This window comes from Asparagus officinalis, chromosome 8, assembly GCF_001876935.1.
Source record: "Asparagus officinalis chromosome 8, Aspof.V1, whole genome shotgun sequence".
Lineage (NCBI taxonomy): Eukaryota > Viridiplantae > Streptophyta > Magnoliopsida > Asparagales > Asparagaceae > Asparagus > Asparagus officinalis.
Window position 1 is genome coordinate 17174517 of NC_033801.1, and position 13839 is coordinate 17188355.

Sequence of the window (13839 nt, forward strand, 5' to 3'; positions counted from 1 at the left end):
TCATCACATCATATTTTAGATCTTGAGTCAAACAAGATCTAATCACACCACACGCCGTTCGATTCATTTTCTTCTAAACATTCTCTTCAATCTCATTTGGATTGTCATCTAACTTCAAGGTATCCTCTAAATTCTGCGTGTTCAGCGCATCCAAAACCTCGCATCTCCATAATCCAAAGTTGTTTGTGCCATTAAATTTCTCCACATCTATCTTCATAGAGTGGATATTCAAACTCTGAATGGTCTTCGCGCCAGAAGCACCACCCTCGACACCCGAAGCACCTTTTTTCCCGACATCTTTCTCAACGCACCAACGAACGAAGAATAGATCCAAAACTAAAAAGATAGTCTTTACCAAAAGATCCCACCTTTATCACCAAACAAAGCCCTAGACGAACCTCCAAATTAATCTACTCCTCCAAATAGCCCAAGCGTAGCCCGAGCTCTGATACCACTTGTTGTGCGCAGCGGAAATTTCGGCAGAGTTTCTTGTGCACAATAAGAGAGAAAGATCCCAATAAGAATTCTCGTCTCACCAAGGAAACAAGAATCTGAAGCGAATATCTCAACAAAGGGAGATATCGGCTCTTCCTCTCATCAGTTCTAGGACTGACTTGTCGAGGGATCCTAAAAACTATTACAATGGTCACAAACACAAACAAACCAGTTTTATGTGGTTCGGCAAATTGACTACGTCCACGGGGCAATGAGGGGGGAGATCTACTATTAGAGAGGAGAGAATACAACTAGGATTTACAATCACTCAATCTAAACCCTCACAAATCTCTCAAACCTCTCACACAAATATCTCTCTCAAAAGAGGATGCACAAAACCCTTGCACAGCGGCTGCTTCTCTGCGTTTCTTCTCAAAAAGGACAACAGTTTTTCCTTCACGAAGCCGTGATTTTCTCCCGCAGCCTCTGCACCTTTTCCTCCTCCTGCACTCACTTGCACGCCCAACGAAAACCTAGGAATCAAGCTATATATATAGGCTATAGCTGATGATATCGGGTGAGCCTGCTTTGTCCAGCGGAAAAGAGATACAATCCTATCTCTTCACGCATTCGTCCATTGGTTCTTAGCCTCCCACATGCTTGAAACCTACTGGATCTTAGCCGCTTGAAACCTACTGGATCTTAGCAAACATTAGCTGGGCAATAGCCTCCCACACGAAAAACATCCGTTGGGCAATATCCTCCCACGCGGTTTGCTGATGTTCACAAGCCTTTAACTTCACGTGCGTTCACATCAATACCCCTTATCTTTTAGGGGGTTTCCCCCCTACAAACCACCTAAAAAATATGGTAATTATACAGAAACCATATTTTATTTTTAATTTATACATAAATCACCTTTAAAGTTGGTTTTTATTGCAATCAACCACCTCTCAATCCTATTCTTCACTTAAAACCCAAAATTACCGTTAAAAACTAGCATTTAATGTACATGTCTCATTTTTTAGTGTTTAAGTCTTGTTAGAATACAATTCACATACCTTGAACTTGAATTTTTTAAGCATATTTTTTGTTTTTTAGTTAAATTTGACTAGGATGTGGTTGATTGCAACAAAAGCCAAATTTTAAGTTAGTTTATATATAAATTAAAAATAAAAGGTGATATCTGCATAATTACTCTATTGTTAATGTGGTTTCTAGGAGAAAAAAAACCTATCTTTTGTGCCTCCTCCTGGAAAGAAGAGTAGACAATTGTCCTTACCCCTTTAACTGAGTTACTGAAAAAATTTCAATGTTAAGGGAGACTTATCCTTCAACTCTGTTAATTACAAATTTTAAACACGGACATTTTTGGTTTTGGTCACCAAAACAAAATCTACAAATACCCTTACTTTTATCTCTGCTCTTTTTTTTTTGTATGCTGGTTTTACCTTTCAAGTCAACTAATAAATTTTCAAAGTTCAGGGAGTTTTGTGAAACTCAATAAAGTAAATGGCGTTTTATGGAATTTATAAAGTTCGTAGAAGTTCTACGCAAACCCCTCAGAGTTCACGAATTATGTGTAATTTACCCTATATAATATTACTAGTAGAAGAAGGTAAAGGGATTAGTTACTTTTAGATAAATCGTGAAGAAAATATTTCTTGTGTTGGACTATATGAAGAGAAGATAATCTGGTGTGTTTGGTAATCAAGGTGATTTTTTTGTTGTGTTTTTGTAGAAAAACACTACGTCATGATGTTTAAAGAAAAAACGGAATCTCAAAACACCTTTTTGGTGTTTTGATAAAAATGCTTAATTTTTGGATTTTGTAAAGGATTAAGTCAAAAAAACGTCCCGGTTGCCAAACGTGTTTCATTGTTTTTTTTTGAAAAAAAAACAGAAACGACAAAAACGTCACAGTTGCCAAAGGTCTCCATTTATGATTGGGGTTTTTGTTTTTTTTTTGCTAAAATCATAAAGAAAACCAGGAAATTTTGTTGGATAAAGGAAACAAATAAACCATACACATCTCTCTAACACATCTGAATCCCATTTCCCATCAAATAAAGTAATACATAAAATAAAGAGTATATGTGGTGGTCGAGGAATTAAGTTCATCGCTCTAAGCCCAAAGTAGGTAATGGGAATCTGAGAAAAACATTTTGTTGCACAAAATGCACCTGTGATGATTTGTTTCTTTGTGAAATATGATGCCTAGTCAAATTACTTTCTACCTAATTAACAAAAATAAATTACTTTCTACCTAATTAACAAAAATAAATTACTTTCTACCTAAAGCACGGAGACGAACAGCTCTAGCCTCTATTCGTTTGGACGGTACAATAAAGTCCGACGCATCAATTTCTTTACTTGCATTAGCTTAGAAGGAAATATGCGTATCTCACTACGGAATCATGATTATTTATACCATTATTAGGTTCACCGTTTATTAATGGATTGAATGCTCAAAGTATGCCGCTGTCGCTGTAACCTCATATTAATTTATCCATCCACCCGAAAAAAAAATAAAATAAAAATAAAATGGAAAAATAAAAGGAAAGGGAAAAAGAAAAACTGAAGAGACATTTGTGGATTCAGTTGCAGAAAGCAACCCCACATTTATTTCAAAATTATTCTTTACTACTTCCAAAGACCACACGATACTAGAAAGCAAACAGCACCACACACACCAACAACAGCAGCAGGCGCCAATAAACACATTCAAAAGGATTGGATCTTCTCAGATCGAAATGCTATTGGGAATCCCTTTAGCAGTGAGCCCAGCTTCGCTACTCGGAACCAGCAAACTGTACGGCATATCGACGGGCCCTCTGCGGTTCACATACCTCGGATCTTCATTCATCTTCACAATCTCCCCCTCAATCTCACTCAACTTCTCCCCAAACCTCTTAAACGCTTCCAATGCCTTCTGATCCTCGGTCCACTCGACCGAGTCCCTTTGCCCGAGATAAATCTCATCCGAAGCATGCGTCGACAATATCTCAATCAACGCAATCTCAATTATGCTCTGCAACTCCCTCGTGATGGTCTCTAGAAAAACCTTGTCTGGGTTTGTCTTCAGCCGTTCATAGTCGACTGAACCAGGTTCGGGCATGAACTTGCGACTGAGAGTTGGTCGATTCGGGACGTAGCCGGCGAAAGGGTATTGGCCGAAGTTGACGGCGGCATGAAGGGCGGAGGAGACCCAGATGATTGTGGTGCAAGATTGGATTAGATCAGTTTGGGTTTGCATTTTGGGCCACCAGGGGGCGTTTTTATGATCCCCGTGGCCAACTTGTTGGATTTCGGCCCACCAGGACTGGAGCTCGACGTCAGATTGGACGGTTGAGTCGGTGGGGTAGTAAATAGAGATGTAGTTGGTGACCCATGTCTCGATTGCTGACCAGATTTTGAGGCCATCGACGGCGTAGGGGTAGTCAGAGATCAATAGGCGGAGGTTGTTCGGTTGTGTTGAGTCCTCAACGACTATGCCTCTGTAGGGGAAAAAAAGAGAAATATCTGTTAGAATATAAAATTATCTCTCTTAACCATTGGCAGTAGAAAGGAAAGCTCCAAACTGCTTCCCGCCTTGTAAGAATGGCTAAGAGCAGAGTCCGCATACAAGTGGGCTGTTCTTATAGAATTTTTATTACCCTTAATTGACATTAGAGGGTTGTTACAATTATCTGTTTCCCTCTGAAACTGCAGCTGTAAAATGCCTCTTTTTCTTGCAAAATGAGTTTCAACGAAATTGACACGTGGGAAATAGAGTTATTTGCAATTTACCCTTCTCAAATTGGCAGTCCAAGGATAATAATTGTTATAACAAATAAATGGGGAGAAGACAAATGTTATTGAAACTATAAATGAAGGAGATTATCTGTAGTTTATCCTTAAAATCCCATATTAAAATGGAGTTTTGCTACAGGGACCCAAAATATGGGACCAATAGGTGAGACAAGTGAGGTGTCCCCCTCCTATTGGATAATGAGTTGGCCATCATTAATGATGGCCGACTCATTATCCAATAGGAGGGGGACACCTCATTTGTCCCCCCTATTGGTCCCATATTTTGGGTCCTTAAGGAATTTTTCATTAAGATGAAACTATTTGAAGCTTAATAAATGTACATGTTTTTCTCTTGAATTTCGTGGAAGCATGCCAAAATAGTTGGCTTAGTAATTATAAAGAAAAATGATTTAAGGACCCAAAATATGAGACCAATGGAGGGAACAAGTGAGGTGTCCCCTCCCTATTGCATAATGAGTTGGTCATGCCAACTCATGCCAACTCATTATGCAATAGGGAGGGGACACCTCAACTGTCCCCTCCCTTGGTCCCATATTTTGGGTCCCCGTAACAGCACTCAATTATAAAACAGTAACTACAATAAGAATTACTATACCTTTTGAGGAGATCAGCAGGGAGGGCTTGCTCCACGAAATTCCAACTCTTGTAAATCACCGACGAGATCTCCATAGAGTAATTCACCGGAAAGAAAGTCTTCTCAATGATGCCATCGGCACTAATGAGGCTCTTGCGCGCCAAAGCGTTGATGTTCATTGTGTCACGGTAATGCGGCACAAGGAGCTTGTTGATCGGATGCATTGCACTGAGATGACGATTTGTTGCGATAACAAATGGCTCGATCGATGCATGAGTGAGAAGCCTGCATTTTGATATCACAACATGAATTACACATATCAAAGTGCCCTAAATTAAAGGCTTGCAAACGGATCTGATGAGTTCGAGATGATGCTTATCATATCCGTATCAACTTACTAATCAATAAATACAGTTAGTCAGATAGTAACAAGAACATGTTTAATTAAGGAAAACTCATAATCCATCAATCAAAATTTAATACAGATACCGAACGGATTAAAGGAAACAAATATGAATGTAAAGCGGCCATGAGGAGAACTTGTAAGATTGAAAACTATATAGGTTACGCAATACAAGTGCCATTTGAATAAAAAATTTCTAAAATCAGTCCATATTTTCTACATATCTAAAAACCATTTATTAGATCTCAGGGTCGCCAAAAGAAAACGAAATAACTTCATTACCTAAAAAAATCAAAATGAGTTCAACCACCTAATTGATACCTATATTTGGATTTTTGGATAATATCTAAATATTTTACTTATGTTAGCGGAAGTTGTTCTGAAGGTTGAGGCTTATAATTTATACTTTAACATGCCTCCATATATTAAGTGCCCTTTTCATGGGCCGAACCTGACTCAAACAACATTGCCTAATTATCTTTTAAATTCACTTTTAATTCATGGTCTGTAGGCTTTAAATCTTGATTTTTTTTGCTTCTGATATCATGTTCAAGGTCCCTTTCACTGCATCAAAACTCCAAAGTTGTGGTGAGTGATGAGGGTTAAAATTTTATAATCGAGGGTTAAAATTTTATAATCGAACAATTTTATTCGTATGTTTATCTCTATCCTACAAAAAAGACATTTAAGTATCATAATTATACTATATGTAGATGCTTAATATTGGATCTATATTCAAATCTACAAGATACAAATGCATATAAATATATCATAGGGCATCTATTTCTTTTTATACCCATACTTAAACTTCATTTATTGCATCAAATTTCTGAAGTTATGATCAGAATTGAGTAATATATTTTTATATTTAGCAGAATGATTTACTGTACCAATGGCTGATGAGCTGATGAACACCAGAGTCATTAACAGCAACATAGGCTTTGGCCAACCGCCAAATCGAAGCCTCAACACCAGCTTGAGAAGGTGTGAAGACTTTACTCACAGCACCACATTTTTCACCGTCAGGGTGTGGCAAGCTGAGCTCAATGGCCAATGGCTTCAAAGCGCCATCATCTTTCAAGAAGAGCAGAGTTCTTGTGGCATATATCCTGTTGTTGGTGTTGGAATTTATCCGGTTCACATATGGCATTATGGCATCATGATGGTCCAATATGAAGAGCTTACTGAAGCTCAACGCCTGAAAAGACCAATTGGTAACAAAATTATGATTGCTATTGTTTTATCAATCTGCGTTTAGAAATTTTGGGATGTTTGGTTGTATGCTGTTGGAAGCACATATTGCCAATTGCAGCACAAATCAAGAACATTTATTTGATTGATATTTTTGCAGTTATAATTACGATTATGCTTTAGAGTGCGAAACATGTAGTTACAGTGATACTCAAAATGAGCGTAGTTACAAGTATATATAGTAGAATGTGTCCAATAATATCTAAACAGTTATTAATTAGTGTTTGCTGTAAATACTATGAAAACAATATCCAAACCGTTATAACTATTTTTTCAGTAATTTTGATTATATAGTTGGAAAAGTTATCATGTTTCGCGGGAGACACATAAACCAAACATATTTTAATGCATTTTCAAAGAATGACCCTTACTTGCTCAACTGTGAGCCCTTCAAGGTTATGCTCAATGTGTGCAGCTGTTATTGAGCTGTTCTGGTTGCCATACTCTGTAGGATCTAGTTTGCTACTTGGAGGAAATTCCTGCACACAACAAAGAAGATTATAGGTCTTTTGTGTTTATGATCTTCATTAGCTCTGCACAGAGCATAGAACTGCAGAGAAGCAATTAGATTACCTGGAGTCTACTAATGATGACAGGGTTTACTCCAGCCAGCATTTCACGCGCGAACTCCTCATCCGTGTCCCAAGCATGAGGATCAGCTAAAACATAGAAATCAACATGAAAAATGTCATTAGAAAAGCATTTTTAATTAGAGCTAAATCAGGCAAATCTCTCTGTTAACTCAGTGGATCAATTAGAGTCGGTGGAAGTCACCAACAACACTAGAACATGATACGCTAGATCATCATATTCAATCGTTCTTCCCCAGTTTATATACTTTATACCACCCATCTAAGCTAGCCGATTGGATGTGCAACAACTAATTTTGAAACTAATCTCAAAATTAGTTATATGAGTTTTGTGGATTTCATTTATGCAGTGTCCCTTTAATGTTTTGCTAATTCTGAGTTGAACTAGGACCATTTTTAGCCTTCCGGCAATAAACCAAAGTATGCGAAGGTTGATAATATTGAGCTAGTGATGCACATCAAACTAAATGATGCGTACGTTATGAATTTGAATGATCTGGTCCTACCATCTTGATCACCATATTTTTAAAGACCTATCTATGCATATATGTGCTGTGTATTATACGAAGAAGAAGGACAAAAGTGATAAAGAATAGAACCTTGAATGACATGAGGCTTAGAGAACTTGATCAATCTTTTTCCACCCTGATCAGGACCAACTATACTTTTAAGAAGCTCCGACTTAATGCCTTCTCTGACCTCATCAACAAGAGGGACATCAGGCACCGGCAGACCACCTTCAAACATTCTCAATATGTCTTCAAAAGAGTCGAACTCATTAGGCGTCCCATTGATTATGGCATTGAGCAACGGAATCAAGGACTTCACTAATGCCTTTATGAGGTTATCACGAAAATCACTCTGCTTGAGGTGACCAAATCTCTCATCTCGAGGTACATAGAAATCTTCATTCCCCAATCTACTTTCACTATTGGGATCTGGACATATATAAGATAGATGACATATACCTATTGTCGCAAAAAAAAAAAAAATGCAAATAGAAGAAGATAGGGTAAATTGCAAATAACCTTCCACATCTATACTTCCAGTTGCACAAAACCCCCTCAAATCATTTACTAGCACTTAGCCCCCACCCCCTCTAAATGTTTGAAGAAGAGGAGTTTTACTTGCCATTTATCTATCAAAAAATGGCATTTCAGTGGTGCTAAGTGCTAGTAAATGAATTGAAGTGTGTTTATGCAACTGAAGGCATAGATGAGGGGGTTATGCCCGATTCACCCAATGATAAGTACTTAATTAGTATTACCAGAATTAGCGGGAGGACGTCCAGTGCGTCCCCTACGAGGGTAAGGGTACTCTTCAGAGCCACCAAGAACGGGGCGAGCAAGGGATGCTTTTTTGTCTGGATTTCCAAGATCGTTATAACATGCATAGTTGTAGATACGATCCCACTCCTCCATTTGACGGTTAACATCGTCGCCTCTGAGATGTAGGAGCTCCTCTTGCCTGTATGGTTTCAAAGGTTCTGGTGTATTTTCTGGAAGATATGTCTGAAATGAATTCGTACTTATATCAGTACAAATTTTAGGAGATGACACAAACAAATGAATTGCTGGACAGTTTCTACTTCCCAGATTTAATTCATATCACCTTATCAGTCTTTTACCATGGTAATAAGTTGATGATGGAGAATAAATTCTTTTCATCGTGGTCTGATAGTAGAGAGAACACTTCCTCAATCATAGCAAGTGCATGTTGTACTTTGACGAAATTACTTCTCTTAAAAATTTGATGAAGTTACTATTAACTTAACATCAATGCTAGGAATCAATATGACATTCCTGGGAATGAGGTTAGGTGGAAAAATATCTTGTACTTTCAATACCAATAACCTCTTCCTGTTCCATGTTGACAGTATACTTCTTGTGCTATTAGTTTTTAGAGAGATAAAATTGGGCATTATCTAACATTTGATTAATTTCATGTGCATTGTGTTTAGGGTTGCTGGTTTGTAAAGTTGTAAACTGAAAGTTCTACCCTCATTAACTTTTACATGATTTATTTTTAAACCCACTTAGTTCCGAATTAGTACTTAAGACCCAAATACTCAAAACTCATTTATTTTCAAACTCAAGTTGTTGTATTCCGCGTTTTATACATGGTATTTAGGGGTTTTTTTCCTCACAAAACCACTTTTAAAGTAGGGTGAAAATACAAAAAACACCTTTAAAGTTCAACTTATACAGAAACCACCTTTAAAACAGTTTCCAGTTGCAATCAACCACCTTGACCTATTTTTTAATGAAATTCCAATTGAAATCTCCAAATACCCTTAAAAATACAAATACCAGGCACATGGCATAACCAAAGTTGACATATTTTTCGGTGTATTTCTCAAGGCCATTTTGAGGATTTCAATCAAAATTTTACCAGAAAATAGGTCCAGGTCATTGATTGCAACAAAAACTCCTATTTAAAGATGGTTTCTATATTAGTTGAACTTTAAAGATGATTTTTTTCACCTTATTTTAAAGGCGTTTTTTGTTAAAAAAAAACTTTGTATTTAAGTAAAAGAATGGTTATTTGCGCTTAGAGCATCTCCAACAGCTTCCCCAAAATTTTCTCCAAAATGGAGAAATAAGTCATATTCTCCAAATTATTTTTGCTCCAACTCCAACAGCTTCCCCATTTTGAAAAATCGCATTTATTACAATAATAAAGCTCTCCCCAAAAATTTGGAGAATGCTGCAGATTTGGGGAAGACTCCCTATTTTTTCTCCTCCTTCCCTATTTTGGGGAATGAGATAGAGAATCTGTTGGACCAAAAAAAAGCTCTATATTCTCCAAATTTGAGTATTTCAAGAAGATGGGGAAGCTGTTGGAGATGCTCTTAGTTACCCGAAAGTTTACTCCATCTTAATTTTAATAACCCCAAAGTGTTTTTGACCAACAAATATCACAAAGTCCAATAAATTTAACTTTGATATCCCAAACTTTAACAATAATTTAACTATGATAACCCAAATTTTTTAAAAAAATTAAGTTTGGAGTATCAAAATTAAAATTTGTTAAACTCTGGGTCTTTTTTTTTGGTGGTGGGCTAATAGCTTAAAGATGAGGTAAATTTGGCGCATTTAAGTGCAAATAACCCAATGGAAAAAAAAAACTATATCCATATCATTTCTGTCTCCTTCTCCGACCTAATAAATCACCAAACCTAAAATTGCCAATCTAATCCTACACCAGGATCATCAAATCCCTAATATCCATAGATCACAACGAATGATTAAACTTTAATCTTCAGAAATTTGAAATTCCATAAAACAACAATTTTGAGCCTAGTTCAGAGAAAGGGAAAACGAGATGTTGGGACATCGAACACATTTACCAACTGAGCAACGGCCTTGGGGGAGAGATGATGATGCCTGCCGATTGGAGATCGAAGGCGTGGCGACGGCTTAAAGAAAATTAGGGAACGGGGTAATTTGGACTTTTTTGGAGTTCACCTTTGGTAACGTCACCCACTTTTTCACTTCTGAACTCAAGTATTTTTTCCAAAAAAAATTTCATTCCTAGGGTCACTAAGAGACTAAGGGGCTGTTTGTTTGCATAAGGAGGAAGGTGAAAGCCTGATAAAAATGTCAGTTTTAACAGACTTTCTTATAAAAACGTCTCTTTTTAAAGACGTTTTTGTAAGAAAACATGTCAAAACTGACACTTTTGACATGCTTTCAACTCATTTCCCCCTCTAAAAGAGGCAACCAAACGCGTCCTAACTCCTTGCTTTTTGTTGCCGTGCCCATGTTAACAAACCAAACAGAGTTGTTTGTTCTAAATACTGTAGCACCTAACATCTACGGTAGTCCAACACAAAAAAGTGGTAATCAAACAGGTCCAAAGTTTCACTCGCTTCTCACTCTTACTGCTTCTGGAAAAAAAAATCTTGTTTACTTATCTTAAGAAGCTACTCTTAACCCATTACGAGCGACTAGGATAGTTAAGAGATTCCAGTGTAACTTCCCGATATTGAGTTTGATTTCAGACTAGGTTATAAATAAAAAAAAACAGTTTCTGATACTTTGTTGAATACTAACTTGGCACCTATGTGACTTGCGTGTTCCTTAAATTTATTTTCGCTCCATTAGGCACGAAGGTAGCTGAAGTCTGATTCAACTTAGGAATAAATTCCAAAAGTTCGTTTTTCTCTTTCTAACAATATTCATAAGTGTCATCCAAACAACCGTAGTGAACAGAATGGAAGAAATACTAGTTTGGTTACCTCCAAACTTTCGTACAACAAATAAAAAAAGTTACCTTGTAGTTCCTTTATTTCCTACCTCATAAAATTGGAAGTTACCTCTTTGATATGCTTTTTTACTTATGATAATTTTGTCAACCAAACTGGCCCTTAAACACATTATACCCCATCCATGGTTGCTGGGAACGTTTGGTTGTTTAGACCGAAACTTCGAGACAGCAATGTGAAAAATGGATGCCAAAGTGAAAAAATGGATAAACTTTGGATACCAAAATGAAAAATAAACCTTATATAGATTAGGATTATTTGAGTTTTTAACCCTATGAGTCTACCCCGTTTTTGAATTTTGATACTAACTTCTTCTATTTTGACAGTATGATACCCCAAAATTTAAAAGTTAACACATGAGACGCCCTTGTCATGAGAATATTAATCCCTTTGAACAAGGAGCAAATAACCCTTTAGATTTTTAAAAACATTGGAATAAAGCAGCTTGGGACGATGGGTTCAAAAGTAAATTAAAATAAAACTAAATAAACGTAAGTCCCTAACTTAATAGTTGCAATAAAATTAGATGAGACAGCTAGCAAGGGTAATGCACTTACATCATTGGCGAAGAAAATCCTGTCATATGAGTACTTGTCAACGCTGTACACCCAGGAATTGCAATCAAAATGGACGTGGCCTTTTCCAGGAAAATCCTCAATGATCAAGCTCTTGAGAAGGAACTTGTCTTGGCGATTGTTTTTGACGATGACTGCTCCAGAGATCCCTTGGCTTGCATCCCACTTGAATGTAACCCCGTACGCATATTCTCCTGCCGTTATTGATGGTAGACTTGGGATGAGCTCTTCTAAGTAAGCTGGCTCTCCAATTACTCCTTTGCCCCCATTGTCTGTTGCAAGTTTAGATGTTTAGCATGCAAAAGGGTTTTTTTCTCTCTCCTAGAAACCATTTTAACAACAGGGTAATTATACGAAAACCATATTTTATTTTCAATTTATACGTAGACAATCTTTAAAGTAAGTTTTTGTTACAATTAACAACCTCCTAATCAAATTTTCACTAAAAAAAAATAAGTTCAAGGTATATGAGTTATATCTTAAATAAACCTAAACACAAAAAAAAATTAAGTTATGTACCTTGAACGCGAGCTTTTAAAGGGTAATTTTAGGTTTCAAGTGAAGAATTTTACTGAAATGTGGTTGATTGTAATAAAAACAAACTTTTTAAGGTGGTTTATGTATAAACTGAAAATAAAAGACGGTTTCTGTATAATTACTCTATGTTTAAGGTAGCTCAGACCATCATATAATATTGAGGGGCTTTATGCACTCGCGTGGCAAAAACTATTTGGCAGTTTAACAAGTTTAGTTAATTAATAAACAGACTTAAAAGGTTAAAAGATATAATCTCTTTGATTCATTTGATTCTATTAGAGTCGTAATATTTTAAAATAAAAATAATTGTAACAATAAAGCAAATTAGATGCTATTCTCTTACATAAGGCAAATGTGTCTTTACTAATAAGATCATTAAGTTAATGAAAGGTTCCGGACAAGTGGAAGTATCATCAATTGCTTATCAAAGCTCAATCTTAATTAAAAGATCAATATATAGCTTAGAGCCTGTGAAGTGTGAACCATATATATATTGTCTTTATGGGAAAAGTGGTAAACTGTTTGTTCCGTGTAAATCAGTCATTATGTAGTTAATTCAGTTCTCTCCACGGTAGATGATAGGGCGTTCGATCTTTTCCTTAGTCACAACCATTTATTATTTAACGGATTGTTGGTTAAAAAGTTAAAAAGAGGGGAGAGAAAGATATATTGGCCGGGGGCTCACTTGGGTCACCGACAGTTGCACTAACTAGCTGAAAAGTGATCGCCTGGGGTAAAAAGGTCCGGACCCCATCAAGGAGAGAAGCGCTGTAGTCCGTTGCCTCCGACAGTGCATCCGCTGGCACCATCACTACTTTCGCCTTGACGAGCGTAGCCATCTTGGCTTTCGATTGAAGACGTTGGAGAAAACTAAAGAAAAAGGTTGCAATTAATTTGCTTGTGTCTTTGGGTCTAGATTGGGGGGCTACTTATAGTAGAATTTTCTCATTTGTTTATGTAAATATCCGTGATATATATATTTTGGATTCTACTTATCTAGTTCTGTGGAGCTTAGCTGGTATTTAAAGTTAAAATATATACGCGAGATTATCATGGAGTGTTTTCTGCATTAGTTTTATGTGGGAGCTAACGTGTGGCCGCCCACGTGGCTATGATTAATTCCGAGCTAGTACATGCATGAACACAAATAGACATTTCGTCTTTACCCTTGCACGCAAGATATTTTTAAGTTAAAAATGGGGCAAAGTTGCGCTATTCGAATATATTATAAAACAGAAAGAAGTACGTATAAAAGGTTTTAGAAACTAAAAATCATAATCTAGAGTGCAAACGTTGATTTCCATATATATGTGAATTTATGAGGGTGATGAACGGAACCTTGTCGTTGTTGCTCACAAGATAAGTTACAATTTGTCAACTTCCTTATTTCTCAT

General features: G+C 36.7%; 1 protein-coding gene across 1 annotated transcript; it reads right to left on the reverse strand.

Annotated features, from left to right (window-relative positions):
• Positions 3014-13355, reverse strand: LOC109819934 (probable linoleate 9S-lipoxygenase 5). The gene is made up of 9 exons (XM_020385924.1): positions 13131-13355; positions 11891-12180; positions 8334-8577; positions 7666-8004; positions 7050-7135; positions 6848-6955; positions 6116-6423; positions 4844-5107; positions 3014-3932 (listed from the first exon to the last, which is right to left on the reverse strand). The coding sequence occupies exons 1-9, from the start codon at positions 13282-13284 to the stop codon at positions 3179-3181; spliced, it is 2547 nt and encodes an 848-aa protein (XP_020241513.1). The 5' UTR covers positions 13285-13355; the 3' UTR covers positions 3014-3178.